The 16403-nt window shown below is 53.7% G+C and overlaps 1 protein-coding gene across 3 annotated transcripts; it reads right to left on the reverse strand.

Moving 5' to 3' along the window:
• Positions 1–1996: 1996 nt before the first annotated feature.
• Positions 1997–15245, reverse strand: CHRM1 (cholinergic receptor muscarinic 1). Of its 3 annotated transcripts, none has more exons than XM_003909668.5 (2): positions 14590–15245; positions 1997–4515 (listed from the first exon to the last, which is right to left on the reverse strand). In XM_003909668.5, exon 2 carries the CDS (start codon positions 4435–4437, stop codon positions 3055–3057), a length of 1383 nt encoding a protein of 460 aa, XP_003909717.1. In that variant the 5' UTR covers positions 4438–4515; positions 14590–15245; the 3' UTR covers positions 1997–3054. The 3 variants fall into 3 exon arrangements, with proteins under 3 accessions (XP_003909717.1, XP_009184073.1, XP_021781328.1); XM_009185809.1 differs by lacking the exon at positions 14590–15245 and adding an exon at positions 14043–14129; XM_021925636.2 differs by lacking the exon at positions 14590–15245 and adding an exon at positions 8945–9166.
• Positions 15246–16403: the final 1158 nt, after the last annotated feature.

A 16403-nucleotide genomic window follows, 5' to 3' on the forward strand; every position in this document is an offset into this window, starting at 1 on the left:
CATTTACCGGCTAGCAGCCCTGTCCCGTGGTAACACTGATCATAGAGCCATTGAGGGCATTTCCCTCCAGTCTTTCTCATCCTCCGAACTCTTCTGCAAAGGGCTTGTTTCCATTTCAGAGATGAAGACATTGAAAAGAGACATGTCTCAGGTTGTTCAGTGAGGGACATGGCAGGTCAGACCTGCATCTGGGACAAGGGACAAGTGTGAACTGCTAGCCCCATTCCTGATGTGAATACCGGATTTGACCCCCTCCTCTTCTGGTCTTCAGTAGAGACCAGGTTAATCTGACCCCAAAGTTCCTGTTCTCCCAGCACTGCTCAGCTTGCTCAGTCCTTCTGCCTCCCAGGACCTCAGTTTCAACACCTTTAACACAGGGCAGGACATTCAGCCTTAAAGGGGCCTTAGGGCTGTGAGGGAGCAGTGGTAAGGGAGGGGCCCTCTTATGATCTTGAACTCACAACCCAGTAAGCTGTGCTAGTGGGAAGGGGATATGGGGTTTGGATCCTAGGGTCATTCTCACAGTGCTGTAGTTCTTGGCTAGCCTATCCTGTTTAGATCTTCACTGGATACCATTTCCCATCATGTTGGAAGCTTTCTTCCAAAGGCTCCTGGGAGTCCCAACAGCTACAAGCGGGCTGCATCCCCACTCCTCCCTCTGCAAGGGCTTAGCTCCACCCAGGCCTCATCCCTCTAGGCCAACGATTCTCAAACTTTACCCTGCATCACAACACCTAGAGGGCTTGTTAAAAACAGGTGGGGGGTTCCACAGAGTTTCTGATTTAGTGAATCTAGGGGGACCCTGAGAATTCTCATAGCTAACAAGTTCCCAGGTGATACTGAGGCTACTGATCAGAACCACTGTGAAATGAAAGATTGACTCAGCAGGTCTGGATGATCCGAACCCTGCACATTTGCACATTTCAAAGAAAGGTTTGGCCTTGCCTGGCTCCTGGAAGATAACACTAAACCCTTGGGATATCCTGCCTGGTAAGTGTTTTTGCTTACCTTTGCTCCTTGGGCCACATGGTATCAGTTTAACTTCTGGAAGGGCTGGAGACTAAGTAAGGTCAGCCATGTGGGTGGTCAACCATGCTTACATGACCAGCCTCCAGTAAGAACACTGGACACCAAAGCTCTGCTGAGCTTTCTTGGTTGGCAGTACTTCATTTTGTTGTCATACATCATTGCTTGGAAGACTGGGCACAGTCTGCACGACTCCACTGGGAGAGGACAGCTGGAAGTTTGTATCTGGTCTCTCCTCGTCTCTGCTCTGTGCACCTTTTGCTGTTGCTGTTTTATGCTCTGTGTTCTTTCACTGTAATAAACTGTGAGGATAATAGCTTTGCTGAGTTCTATGCATCGTTCTAGCAAATCACTGAACCCAGTGACGGTCTTGGAAACCACTACTCCGGACTATGGGATTAACCTCTCTAGAATTCCTTTGCGTTGGGCTTTGGGGACCCTTCACCAAAGAAGTGCCTTATAACCTGACCTGAGGGTCATCCTCAGGGAGTGTTTTGGCCCAAATACTTTAGGCCTCTCATCTACTCACGGAAGAGTCCAGAGGTCAGGAGGCTATGAATTGCCTGGAAGTCTGGGTGTTGCTTTGTGGGGTAACCCTGAACAATCCTCCTGGATCTCTGGGCCTTATCTCCTCATGTGTAAGTGGGGGTTTGGAAGGGTTCTGTTCTCCCTGGGTATGGCAGAGCCAATAGAGAATATGCAGGGATGTGGGCCGGGGTGGTTTATTTCACCTAGCTGCCTCACTTTCAGAGGTCAAGTCTGCCTTTTATAGCCCCACTCACCTGAGCCAGGGACTCCGTGGTGCCGGGGTCCCCCAGGCTTTAGTAGATCCAACCATGCAGTGCTGTCCCTCCTAGAACCACTTTCAGGGCCACGGCCCACATTCCAAAGTACTTGGGCCCTCCCTGCCCCATCCAGCCCTGGCCTGAGACCAAGGCCTTGAGCCAACACAGGGAGGAAGGCACCTTAGTGCCCGCTGGTTATGTGGCTTTATTCACAGACTCAGCACTTGCTGAGGATGAAGGAAAGAACATTTGGGGCCAGGCTGGGCCTGGAGATCCGGGTGGCTGGGAGGCCATGCACGGGTTGGATTGGGGAGCTCACAGGAGAGAACCTGCTGGCTGGGCCAGGCCTGTGTGGGGCAGGGCCGGAGGCAGGCAGCATGCGGGAGGCCTGGCTACATCTGCATGGAGCAGATCCTCCAGGTGGTGGCTGTGAGCCAGGAGGGAGGGACTGAGGCTTCTCTGGGGCAGGGGTATGGATGTGGGGCTGGAGAGCAGACACACTTGACTCCCACTCCCAGGAAAATGATACTGTAGGACAGTCAGCACACCTGGCTCCCGGCCCTGTTGCTGCCTTGGGACTTGATGTGTGACTAGCCAAGCCGGACCCCTCCAGTGTCATTATCTTCTTGATGTTTGGACATTTGCCTTGGAGTTGACCCACCTAGGGACCCTCTGGGGACATATGTCGGGGGTCTGGACAATCCTGGAGAGTATGCCTAGGGCCCAGGTGGCCGGGCTCTGCCTATGAAGTGAGGGGATCCCCAGGTCGGGTTCCCCAGCTCCCTGTAGTCAGGCTTTTCTCCCAGTGGCCGGTTCAGTTCCTGACTGTGCCCCCCACGGCGCACCATCTCACACCACAATCCGGGCGGCCGCTGGGCCAAGGAATACTTAATGTTAAGCCTTCTTTCTCCTGGCCCGCCCTGCTGGCTCCTGACTTCCTGCCTAAAGGCAAACAAGGAGTCCAAAGCCCGGATCCTCCTCCCGGGCCTTCTTCCTGGTGAAGAGCCCATTCTCACTCAGCAGGGAACAGAAAAACCAGTTCCCCAGGTTTCCCTCCCTGCCTGGGAATAGCGAAGTCTGGAAAGTTGGCAGGGTCTCTCTGGGCTGCCCAGGAAGGTGACCCAGGGGCCTGGGAAGCCAGGTGAGGCCTGAGCAGGGCCCTGGGGCTGAGGATGCAGCCCCTGCCCACTTCCCACCGGCCTCTCCTGGGGACTGGGGTAGAGGGATGCAGGAGAGGGGACCATCAGCATTGGCGGGACGGGGTGCGGTGCACGGAGCCAGGGCGCTTGGGGATCTTGCGCCAGCGTCTCTTGTCCCAGCGGCAAAGCAGCAGCAGGCGAAAGGTGTCCCGGAAGGCTTTGTTGCAGAGCGCATAGCACATGGGGTTGATGGTGCTGTTGACGTAGCACAGCCAGTAGCCCAGCTCCCACAGGGTCTCGGGAACACAGTCCTTGCAGAAGGTGGACACCAGCACCATGATGTTGTACGGTGTCCAGGTGAGGATGAAGGCCAGGAGGATGGCACTCAGGGTCCGAGCCGCCTTCTTCTCCTTGACCAGTGAGAAGGTCTTCCGCTTGGCCAGCTGCTCCTTCCCACGGGGCTTCTGGCCCTTGCCAGCTCGATCACGCCCTTTCTTAGTCGGCCTCTTCACTGTATTTGGGGAGCTCCGGGGGGGCTGCTTGGTGGGAGCCTGTGCCTCGGGGTCCACCATTGGCATCTTGATCACCACTTCGGAGCCAGGCTCCTCTCCCTCAGAGGATGTGAGGGACTCCATGGAGCCTTCATCCTCTTCCTCGTCTTCCTTCCAGCTGTAGGCCTGCAGCAGCCTGGGGGCCCGGCAGCAGCGACAGCAACGGCCTGGAGGAGTCTCTGGTGAACCCTCAGCCCCTGGCTGAGACCTCTCTGAGCTGCTGCTGCTGCCACCCCCTTTGCCTGGCGTCTCGGAGCCCTGAAGGGCTGCCAGCTCCCGTGCTCGGTTCTCTGTCTCCCGGTAGATGCGCCAGTAGAGCGTGCACATGACTGTGACAGGGAGGTAGAAGGCAGCCATGGCTGTGCCAAAGGTGATGATGGGCTGGGAGAGGAACTGGATGTAGCACTGCCCAGCCAGCACTGTCCGCTCCCCTACCAGGTACTGCCAGAAGAGGATGGCTGGGGCCCAGAGGACAAAGGAAACCAGCCAGGCCAGGCCGATCATCAGGGCTGCCCGGCGGGGTGTGCGCTTGGCGCGGTAGCTCAGGGGCCGAGTCACGGAGAAGTAGCGGTCAAAACTGATGAGCAGCAGATTCATGACGGAAGCATTGCTGGCCACATAGTCCAGGGCCAGCCAGAGGTCGCAAGCCAGTGTGCCCAGAGCCCAGTGGCCCATGAGCAGGTACGTGGTATAGAGGTTCATGGAGAAGGTACCGATGATGAGGTCAGCACAGGCCAGGCTCAGCAGGAAGTAGTTATTGACTGTCTTGAGCTCCGTGTTGACCTTGAAGGAGATGAGTACCAGCAGGTTGCCTGTCACTGTGGCTAGCGACAGGAGGCCCGTGGTGATCCCAATGAAGGCCACTTGCCAGGGACCCTTTCCTGGTGCCAGGACGGTGATGTTGGGGCTGACAGCAGGTGGGGCTGAGGTGTTCATGGTGGCTAGGCGGGGCTGGGGTTGGAGAGCCCCTTCTTCCGGGCACGCTACAGGGCTTCCTCAAAGGAAAGTCATCACCTGAAAAGAGAGGACGTGGGCTTTGGTTGGGCCACTGGACATTTCTGATAGCCCTTATTGGAAGATGCTGGGGATGTAATTTCTGCCCTTGCAGAGCTTCAGAGCAGATAGCATCGCCCTCCCTTACTGATGCCCACTCATGGTCATTTATCATGCACTTTCCCAGCCATAAGTGGATTTGCCAGCAGTGTGGAGTGGCTTTGGGATCCAGGGATTTGAATCTTCATTCCAGTTTTACCATTCAGACTCTGGGCCTCAATTTTCTCACTGGGAAATTACCACAAATTCCTGTCTTACATAACTCGGGTGGCAGGAGTTGGGAAACTCACTTTGTGTACAGTTCTGCCAAATTCTCAAAGCATTTCACTCAACTTTATTAAAGCCCTCACTTACTGAGTAGTCACTGCATGCCAGACACAGTGCTAGCCACCTAAACGAATTATCTAACTTAACTATTGTACATCTCTAGGAGAAAGGGCTCTTATTACGCCCATCTCGCTGTGAGGCAACTGTGGCTCTGAGCAGCTGCAAGGCTTGGCCGTGGTGACAGAGATAGTATGATAGAACCCACAAGAACAGAAATGTGTCCTAAAAGAGGAAAAAAAGAAAAGAACCCATTCTCACCCTCCCTGGGTATGTGGTGCTCTAGTGGGATTCTTCTACTAATAAGGAGAGATGGGAAGAAAAGGGAGCTCCTGAGAAGATAAACAGAGATGGGAACAGAGGGGCCTTAGGGGTGTGTGCGTGTGTATATTTTTTTCTGCACGTTTTTCTGTGCATGTGGGTTTACATATGTATGTAGTGGGTGGTTTTGGGGGCTGAATTGAATTCTCTATGAGGGCAGCAGGGAAAATTGTGCTGGACTCAGACACTCACTTGGCAGTAAGAAGGTCTGGGGCAGGCCGGCATGGTGGCTCACGCCTGTAATCCCAGCATTTTGGGAGGCCAAGGCAGCCAGATCATGAGGTCAGGAGATCGAGACCATCCTGGCTCACATGGTGAAACCCCATCTCTACTAAAAATGCAAAAAATTAGCTGGGCACGGTGGCGGGTGTCTGTAGTCCCAGCTACTCAGGAGGCTGAGGCAGGAGAATCGCTTGAACCCAGGAGGCGGAGGTTGCAGTGAGTCGAGATTGCACCACTGCACTCCAGCCTGGGCAACAGAACGAGACTCCGTCTCAGGAAAACAAAAACAAAAACAAAAAAAACCCACCAACAACAACAATAAAAGAAGGTCTGGGGCAGAAGCAGGAAGCAGGAATGAGGGCCTCAGCTCCTAGCTCAGGGGGGTCTGGTCCCATATGGGGTGTGGGAGGCTTCCCTCCCTCTCCTGGCTCTGTTCCTGGGCCCCAGCTAAGTGGGGGGAAGCAAGGGGAATGGGAAGATCCCCCAGACTTTTCTTGGATCTGGAATCTGGTCCAGGTACTAAGGCTGGGTAAAGAGAAAGGCCACGGCCCTTAACAACCTGCTGGCTGGGCAGGAGGCCCCCACAGCCACAGTGAAGCCAGATGGAAGGGTGAGGGTCCAGGCAGCTCAGCCAGGGGCTTTGCGGCCGTGTGATTTGGTGGGTCCCTTCCTGTTCTGCCTCAGGTGTCCATCTGTCCATTGAAGAGATTGATGGTCCCCTGACCCTCAGCTGTGACTTTCAGGGGCTATACTGTTGGGAAAATTCCAAGGGAGAGATGTTGGGCAAGGGTCCACTGAGCCTCAGTGTTCCTTGGGCACCTGGCTTGTGACAGGCTGCTGTGATAGGTGACCTGGGTGGTTTGTGGCTGAGGCCATCTCCATGGCTTGCCGTGAACCCTCAGTGTGCGCAAGTCACTTTCAGCGTGGCGAGTTCGGTGGGGGACAGAATGAGCAAGGACTGTGGCTGGCAGTGTGTGCTTGTGTGTCTGGGACAGTTTGCACATGAGGGGGCATGTGCAACCTGGACTCCGGAGCCAGACTGTCTGGATATGAATCCAGTCTATCTTGTTCACTGGATGTGTGATTATTGCTAGTGATATAACTTCCATATGCCTAGGTTTCCTCAGTTGAAAAATGGGATTAATACCCATTAGCAAGACCATTGCCTCTTTTCAGGTGATAAGGATTAAATGAATCAATGCATGTAAAGTGCTTAGAATGGCCCTGGCACATGGCACACAGTAGGTCTCCTTTAATTCTCAGGATATGTAGTGATGAGGGTGCTAGGCTGCCTAGAAAGATCTACTTCTTGACCGGGCATGGTGGCTCACGCCTGTAATCCCGGCACTTTGGGAGGCTGAGGCGGGTGGATCACCTGAGGTCAGGCGTTCGATACCAGCCTGGCCAACATAGTGAAACTCTGTCCCTACTAAAAATACAAAATTAGCCAGGCGTGGTGGTACATGGCTGTAATCCCAGCTACTCTGGAAACTCAGGCAGGAGAATCAGCTTGAACCTAGGATCGGAGGCTGCGGTGGGGAGCTTAAAGATTGTGCCGTTGCACCTGGCCTGGGCAACAAGAGGAAACCCACCAAAAAAAAAAAAAGAAATGTCTGATACTATGACAACAGCAACTAATAATAATAACGCTCATTGTTGTTATTGAGTGCCCCTTGAGTGCCAGTTGCTGCTAAACGGTTTATATGCATAATCTCATTTAATCTTTTTTTTTTTCTCTCTCTCTCTCTCTTTTTTTTTTTTTTTTTTTTGAGATGGAGTCTCAGCTTCTGTCACCCAGGCTGGAGTGCAGTGGCACAATCTTGGCTTACTGCAAGCTCCACCTCCCGGTTCATTCTCCTGCCTCAGCCTCCTGAGTAGCTGGGACTATGATGCCCGCCACGGGCCCTGCTAATGTTTTGTATATTTAGTAGAGACGGGTTTCACCGTGGTTAGCCAGGATGGTCTAGATCTCCCTGACTCCGTAGGACTGCCCACTGCCTCTCAAAGTGCTGGGATTACAGGCGTGAGCCACTGCACCCAGCCAATCTCATTTAATCTTAACAGGAGCCTATGATCAAGGGATTGCTGTTGTCTCCATTTTTTTTTTTTTTTTTTTTTTTTTTTTGAGATGGAGTCTCACTCTGTCACACAGGCTGGAGTGCAGTGGTGCGATCTCGGCTCACTTCAGCTATTGTCTCCATTTTATAGATAAGGAAGCTGAGGCTGAGAAAAGCAAGAGAATTTGTAAGAGATCATGCAAGGAAGGTAGGAACTAGGATTTGAGCCCAAGCAGTTTGTTCCAATGAAACTTCATTTACAAGAACTGAAGGCCAGCCTGGGGATCATAGTTTGCTAATTTGAATTCTAAAAATATTACATTAAAATATGATTTGTCTTGATTACTGAGTTTTGCCGTACCCTTTCCCTTAAACAAAGTCAGCCATTGGGCTGGAGGCTGGGATTAGGCTGGCGCTCTCCCCAGTGAGGCCACTGGTAAACACTACCCTTGAGAATTTGAGAATTTGTGCAATTTTTGTCACTGTCATCTTCTGAGCTCAGTGCTACTTAATGCCCATTGCTCACAGGGAGCAGCTGAGGCCCAGAGAAAAGGGAGTAGAAGGCATTGTCTAGTCCAAGGTCTCCTGGCTCCTAGACTGGGTACTGCCCCCCATGCCATACCCTCCTGGTAGTTTGGATCAGCTCTGTAGCTCTGGGCCCTGGACAAAGACCTGCAAAGGCTGAGTTAGACAAGAGGAAGTCGCCAGCCTGAGAGGCTGCACCCTGCCCTGCTGCAGAGGCCTCTCATCTGCCTGGGCATGGTGCAGCCTTTAAAGCTTGACTCCTTAGGCCTGGCGTGGTGGCTCATGCCTGTAATCCTAGCACTTTGGGAGGTTGAGGCAGATGGATCACATAAGCTCAGGAGTTCGAGACCAGCCTCAGCAACTTGGTGAAACCCTGTCTCTACTAAAAATATAAAAATCAGCCGGGCACGATGGCAGGTACCTGTGGTCCCAGCTACTTGGGAGGCTGAGGCAGGAGGATCACTTGAGCCCAGGAGGCAGAGGTTGCAGTAAGCCGCGATCATGCCACTGCACTCCAGCCTGGGTGCCAGAGTGAGACCCCGTCTCAAAAAAAAAAAAAGCCTGACTCCTTATACCTCAGCAGGCTAGGACTAGGACTAGGGTAAGGTGAAAATCAGGCACTTGCCTCCAATGCAGAATGTAAGGGATGCCCCAAAACTTAGTAATCAAGAAAATATTTTAATGTAATGTTTACAAAAATGGAAGTTTAATGCAAAAAAAATCCAAGATGAACAACATGTTAAATAAAGACAGGGTCTACCCTGTACTTGCATAACCCTTTCTCACTCACCTCACCCTAATCCTGACCTTGGTTCCAATAAAACTTTATTTACAAAAACAGCCAGCCAGCCTGTGGGCTGGAATTTGTTATTTGATTAAAAAAAATATTATTATAATATTATTTCTCTTGATTAGTGAGTATTTTTATGTCTCCTTCTTACATTTTGCTCCGAGGCGAGTGCCTTGCTTGATTCACCCTAGTGCTGGCCTTGTAGTTCCCAGTCTTGGGTTTGAAGCTCGGCGCTGAGCCTTCCTTGCTGTGTGACCATCAGCAACCAGTCAATCTTTCATTCCTCTGCTGCCCTCATCCCCAGCTGTGAGGATGATACCGTTCAGAGTGCCTGGCACTGAAACAGACACTCAGTTAAAAAGTTAAAGCCTTATTGTTATTCTTTTTTTTTTTTTTTTTTTTGAGATGAACTCTTACTCCATCACCCAGGCTGGAGTGCAGTGATATGATTTCAGCTCACTGCAACCTCTGCCTTCTGGATTCAAGCAGTCCTCCTGTCTCAGCCTCTCGAGTAGCTGGGATCATAGGCTCCTGCCACCACACTCAGCTAATTTTTGTATTTTTAGGAGAGGCAGGATTTCACCATGTTGTCCAGGTTGGTCTCAAACTCCTGATGTCAAGTGATCCGCCCGCCTCAGCCTCCCAAAGTGCTGGGATTATAGGCATGAGCCACTGTGCCCAGGCCTGTTGTTATCCTCCACTCCTTCTCCTGATCCAATGCCCAGCTTCTTCCCACCATGCCCCTTCCCCTCCAGATCCCAGGCACGCCTCTGCTCTGGTTCCCAGTTTGCTCATTTGTAATGGAGGAGTTGGACAAGCCTGGTGTCTGGGGAGATTTTACAGAGTACAGAAACCAACATCTCAAGGTGCCAAACAGAAAGAACCCAGGTCCCTGAGGCAAGGCTGAAGGCTCACTTACATTATCTCACTTGGGGCTGGAAATGACATCAACTCAGGGTGGGAACACGGTGCTCATCGCAAGGCTAGCTATAACTTTGGTGAATTAAAAAATGCTTTCAGAACAGGGGGCGTGTGAGAAGAAGTAACTCAAGGAGTCCCTGGAGGTGAGGACCTCTCTTAGAGGGGTCCTTGGAGGTGAAGAAGCCGGCAGTCCCTTGCCTTGATGTCTGGAAATCCCTTCCAAATCTTCCATTTTAATAGTCATATTGCTAACCACCATAATTAATGCCTCCTGGATGGCAGGTACTTAATATATATTCTTTCCCTTAACCACAGGACACCTCAGTGACATCCCATGGGGTGCTCTATCTTTATATTATGGATAAGGGCATTGAGGCTCAGGGTGCAAAGTAGATTTCTGCTGGTCCCACAGAAGTGGTGGAGGTGGGATTCTGACCCACACCTGTGGGCTCCAACCCTGTGTCCTTTCCGCCTCGGCAAAACCCCTCTGCCCCACCTATGCCGGATGAGGGCTAAGGCCTCTTTCCTGGGACAGGTGGCAGGAAGAGAAGTCACCAGAGGTTTCAGAGAATTGGAACCTGATTCTTGCCACCATCTAGATCTTCTGCCCCCTATGATGCAGCCCAAGAACAGACCCATCAATGAATGACTGCCTTTCCTCTGTATCAGAAGCAGAGGTCCTCACCCCCAGCCCTCTCTTGGACAGAGAAAGAGCTCAGGAGAAGGTTCCTGGAGATGTGCTCTAGTCCCTTCTGTGTGACCTTGTCCAAGTCTCCTTAACTGTCGATGTGGGGCGGTCTTCTACCTGTCCAAGGCTCCTGTGGGATCAGTGAGACGGTGACTGTGAAAGAACCTGGTTTCCCATGATTGTGGCAGATTCCCCTGGGGAGACCAGCCCTAGGCTGAGGGTGAGGGTGCGGGGTTCAGTGGTAGCTCTAGAATCTCTAAAAAGGAGGGACTCAGGTCAGCCAGCTGGTTGAAAAGGGGGCTTGAAGCTGCATTTGCAGGTCACGTCCTGTGAAGGCATCCATGGGGGCTGGGGCTCATGTATGTAGTGAGTTTGTCAATGGGGATCGCAGTGGGCAGCAGGAAGACCCCTGAGGCAGTCCTTGGCACTGCCTCTGCCTAGCTGCAAGCTCTTGTCTTGCTATGTGACCTTGGGTAAAAGACCGTCCTGACCTGGTGGCCCTTCGGTGGGATGGGGTGAACTCCTAGGATGAGTGTTTGTGTGTGAGGGTATACGCATTGGTGAGCAGGCTGGGAATGGTGGAGGTGGGCCCATAGCTTTGTGTGATGGGTAGGGACTCATCCTCACAGGGTGTTGCGCCTGGAGTTCAGGAAGACAGTGAGAAAGCAGGGAGGAGCTTCTCTCTAGGACTGTGGTCTCCTGATGAAAGCTGTTAGAAGCCTTTAATAATATTACTAATACTCCTTACACATAAATAGCAGCAAAGAAAAATTACTAATATTATAGTAACTGGTATTTACTGGCTGCATACTATATGCCAGACATGGCTTTAAGCATTATATACATAACCATTATAAACTCGATCTACTCTACCTGTTACAACTCCTCGTGAAGTAGGTCCTGTTATCCCAGTTTGCAAAAGGCCTAACCTGAGGCATTATGACCTGAAGGACCTTACAGCTCATCAGCGATGCAACCAGGATTTGGATCCAGGCCGTCTGCCTCCGAGACCAACCTCTCCAACCCTACTCCTGCTCTTGAGAGGTTGGGGGTGTTCGCCAGCCTCCTTGCCCGCCTCAGCTAGCTTATTCAAGCCCTGCTTTGAATCAGTTAACGATGAGCAATTGGTCCTCCTTTCAGAATCTGGCCTCCTTGTGTGCGCGGCAGTGTCTGTCGTATATCCGTGTGATGTGTGATGACAGCGCTGTGGGAAGAGGGTGGGTCTGCTGAAGCCCTTTAAAGGGCAGGGTAGGGGATGTGTCTGCCTCATTCAGTGCTTTATCCCAGGGCTTGGCACATAGTAGTTGCTCAGTAAATACCTGTGGAATAAATGTAGGTGTGTACTCAACTTCAGACCCTGGAGCCTGAAGGTGAGCCTGTGGGGGTCAGGACCAGGTCCAGAACATGGTCCAGAGGTCCCTCTTCTCCCTCGAGCTCCCACATCTCATCTGCCAGGTCCTTGCACCCCTGAGTGAGGCCCTGCCTGGCTGGAGAGCATAGGAGAAAAATAGCCAAGAGCATCCTTGTCTGTAAAATGGACCAAGGAAACTCTGCCTCACCCGGCTGCAGGGAAGCTAAGTGAGGTGACAGGACAGACATGGACGTGCCAAGGCATTTGTCACTGGGGAGAGGAAAACGTTAGCCTGGGCTCAAAGGGTTAAGGGATGAGGTCAGAGCCTTTATTACAGCAGGCCAGACTGTTGACTGCCAGCGCCCAGGACCAATCCCTAGGGGCTGGGGATCTGGCTCGTGAGAGGAACTGGGAGGGGAGAGAACCACTGGGGGAGGCAGGGAAAGAGAAATGGGGAGAGGGATTCCTGAACACCAGGCTTTTCTGAACTTACCACTGGCCAAGGAGTACGGAAGGGGAGGGAGAGAATGAGGGATGCTGGGGAAGAGATTTAGGAGGGAGGAGCGGAGCCATCTTGTGATTTTGGGCCTGGAAGCTGGTAGAGTCCTGGTTAGGGAGACGGGATAATATTGGGGAGTGGAAGGTATGTGGAGGGGGCTGTGGGGTTGGGCACCTGAGGCCTCACATATGCAATGAGGAGGGCGCTCCTTCTGGCTAGGTCTACTCACTGGTCCCTTCTGCTAGGGCCTGACCCCAGAAGCCAGCCCAGATGGGGCAGCTCTCCCCTCAGGGTTAACTTTTCTTTGACGGCAGCTCTTGACCCATTAAGGTGCACAAAACTTCCACCCCTGATGCCTGGCTTTGGGAATGAGGGAGTAAACAGATAGAATTGATCACATTTTCAAGGCTCAACAGTTGCCATTGGGAGGGCCAACCAGCCTTGTGGAGGGCAGCAGTCATCAGTTAAATGCTACATAAAACCCACCACTTAGCTGGAAGAGGAGCATGAGCCCTAGAATCACTGCCAAATTTGCTCACCCATGATGGATCTTAAGCAGTTGCCTGACTTTGGCCAGACCATGCCAGAGCGTGGGCATGAGCAGCTGGACCCTAGACCTCACTCTGCCAGTGTGGCATCAGAGATGCTGGGTCCCTCATCCTCCTGTCCGCAAGCCCCCTGCTCCTGGCTCCTTGCACTCCCCTCCTCATTTCCTTTCTTCTCTCTCCCTCCCTCCTCCATCCTTGTAGGCATCACCATGGCACCACAGCAGAGCAGAAACCCAGTGCAATTCACCCACCTCTCCCCGCCTGCTGGGAGCCCAAGCTTCTGCGTCTCAGAGCTTACTGCGCCCCCTGCTCTCCCACCCCATCTTCCTGCTCATGGAGGCGGCAGCGCAGCGTTTGTGCTGAGGATGCGGAGCCCAAGCCCCAACTGGATCCCTACATATCTCTTCTCCGACCATGAGCATGTCCCTTTCCCTTTCTCAGCCTCAGTATCTCCATACAACGAAAGCCTCCTTTCTAGGTCTGATATGACCTCTAACCTCTGGTTAGCCCCTTCTTGACACTTTGGACTCCCCATTACACTTCAGAATCCAGTTCTCAGAACTCCAGCCGCCAGCTGTCAGCTGCGAGCCAAGACTCACATCTTCTGCAGCCCATTTCACTACCTCCTTCCTTTTCATATCTCAGCAGTGATAGTGACTTCAGCTTGCCAGGTGGCTAAGGTCAGAGGGCAGAGAACTCTCATCTGACAGCCCAGTGAACAGCTGATTACCCCAAGAAAGGAGACGTCTGGCCACCAGAGACTGCCCGACTCCTTCTAGCCAGTTGGGCAGAGGTCCTGGGTCAGTCTGGGTGGAGCTGCAGGTGTGTTTTGTGCAAAGAGGTGAACCCGTCTCCACTGGCTCTGTAACCTCTAAGCTGCACATGTCTGGATGACCTAGTGAGAGGTGACGACCCCCTCTCCAGCTGGCCTGCCCGGGAGCTGACAGCTGTACAAGAATCAGAGTTCATGGCCCCTAGCCCATCCCTACATTGTGCAGTCTGCGGGCACTGGGGTGAGTAGCTGGCATGGGTGCCCATTGGTATCCATGCATTGACTGGATATAGGACTGAGATCCACCCTGCGGGAACCCAAGATACTAGAAATATAAGGAGGATCCTCTGGGCCCCTGCGCACGTCAGGGGCCACGTTCCCTGGCCAGTGTGACCATTCGTGTGCCCATTTGTCCCCAAAGAGCCCTGGGGCTCTTTGCCTGGTCTGCTGGCTTCTGGCCCGACACCCACCTTGGCTTCCAGCTTCTCTGTCTGGCCAGCAGACTGATTCAGTCCATCTCGGGGGAGCTGAGGTGGATGGGGGTGGTGGGTTTCAGGGTGTCCTGAGGGAGGAGAGGAGGAGGTTCTGGGACTGGCACCCCCATCAAGATGGGGGTCAACCTCCCACAGGATGCTGGTGGCAAGGGCTGCTTCCTGGCCCCTTGCCCTTCCCACTCTGCCCCTAGGGTGCTGGGGGCTCTGCCTCTACCAGGCAGCCTAATCCATTCTGGGCCTCAGGTCCAGTTTCCTGAGGGGGGTCTCCATCTCCTCTGCCAGCTGAAGCCCAGAAAAACATCAGATATATCCACTCAAAGCCAGGAGGCCGAGTGTTTGGAGCAGCCAGTGTTCAATGCTACAGAGCCCCCTTGCCCTCTAGACCCCTGCCTGGCCTCCTCCTATCTCTGGGAGTCCATCCCTATTTCCATCTCATTCTGGTCCCTGCCCTCCCCCGCTCCCCAGTACCCTCCTACCCTCTACCTCAGAGCAGCCCCTCCCAAGCCCTCTCAAATGTACTCACCATGGGGCTGAAGAGGGGTCTGTAGGGTCCTCAGCCCCACTGCCTCCCTGGGGGCCGGCGGCGTCTCCAGGGACCCAAACACCTGGCTCCCGGGGGGAGCTGCGCCCTGTGCTGGCAGCGGGAGAGGCACAGCCAGTGATTGGCATGTCCCACCCCCTGGCACGCCAGCCTTAGGGGGGAGGGAGAAAGGGAAAGAGAGGGAGGGAGGAAAGGGAGAAAACGAAGGGAGGGGAGCTGGAGGGAAGCCTCAGGCAGCGTCTGGGGTTGGACTAGGTTCTGGAGTGTGCCCCCCTCCTTCACCAGGGCACCCAATTTGAGACCCAAGAGGGAGGAGGAAGGACATGAGGAAGGCGAGCCCAGGAAGGCTAAAAGTCCAGGACGGGAGAGAAGGCGGATACAGGGAGACAAACACCCACACCCACTGCACAGACCCAGCGGCACACACACCCTCACAAAGGCACACTGTTTCCTTGGACTCCTTCCCCCACCCAACCTTAGAGCCCCCAACCCATGTGCACCATGCCCTAACACACTTGTCCCGGTATTCACATGCCTGCTTCCCTCACACACACGCCCTCCCCCCTGCACATGCCCACGCGCCCACCCACCCAACTACACACCCTGCTCTTCCTCCCTGCTGCGAGAGAGCTAGATTCCTTCTGTTTGGAAATGACACATTGGGCCTCACGTGAGAGGCTCCAACTTGGAACAGACCCAGAGGGCTGGCGCACCCGCCCGGGGGGCTGAGCGAACGTGCCCGCGTGCTGGGCTATGCATAGCCCGTTGTGAGGTTATATGGGTGTCTGCTTTTCGGGGATGAGTAGAGGGCCAGGTGCCTGCCCCATGTGTGGCTGAGTGCCCTGCATGTATGTGTCCCTGTGTCCTCATGTCATCATGTAGCCTGTGTAAATGCAGGTGTGACCCTGTCAGTCTGGAGGCAGGATGCATGTGCACACGTGTGTCTGTATCTGATGTGTGGCTGAGTGTTGCCCAACTGTGGAACTTGCTAATTCTGACAAGTGAGGCAGCCTCTACCTGCCTGCTCCACCCCAAGCTTCCACTTGGAAGACAGACAGGCAGACAGACAGCTCTCCTCCCAGCTTGTCAAACTCTGTCTCCCCTGACTCCCACTCAGGGCTCACAGGTGTGTACCTGGGAGGAGATGAGTCCTCCTCCCCATCTCCCTCAGCCCTACTGGGTGAGGCCAGCATCCCTCCCTGCCAGGCTGGTTTGGACTTCTGTGTTGAGCTTCCTCAGAGATAGAACCCCTGGGGGCCATTTGCCATAGAGATGTGGGTCCTGCACCGCCTCCGTTTGGCCCTAGAGACTTCCCAGGGAGCTTACTGGGGAGGAGAGTTGGAGGCTGCAGGGACTGCCTGCTGGGGCTGCTGTGTTCTTTGCCCCACTGGGCTGTGTCAAAGTCCTGGCTTGAGAGGCAGGAAGGAATGGGAGCATCAGTTATCCCCATTTTGTAGGTGAGAAATCTGAAAAGCAGAGGTATGATTAGCATGTGGTGGGCAGGTGTTTGGACTCGGGTCCCTTGGCTCTAAGCGCAGGGCTCTGGAGTCTGGGGCAGGGGTTTCCCCTACTCATTCCCACACGGAGCGCCCCCCTCCCCCCAACAACCCCGCCAATGCTGGTGCCTGAGGGTAACCTGGGGCTTTCTCACCCAGGAGCCCAGTTGGAGCCAAGTGGAGCTGAAACTGGAGTTCCTGGGATTTGGTCAGCTGCTACTGGTGGGCACACGTGACAGGTACATGTGGGGGCATCTGTGCTTCTCAAAGTCAGCTGGGGTTCCAGCAGGCACCCAGTCC

This window comes from Papio anubis, chromosome 12, assembly GCF_008728515.1.
Source record: "Papio anubis isolate 15944 chromosome 12, Panubis1.0, whole genome shotgun sequence".
In the NCBI taxonomy this organism is placed as follows: domain Eukaryota; kingdom Metazoa; phylum Chordata; class Mammalia; order Primates; family Cercopithecidae; genus Papio; species Papio anubis.

Excerpts from the sequence above, each read along its gene's own strand:
- CHRM1 (XM_003909668.5), bottom strand. The coding sequence starts at position 4,437 with ATGAACACCTCAGCCCCACCTGCTGTCAGCCCCAACATCACCGTCCTG.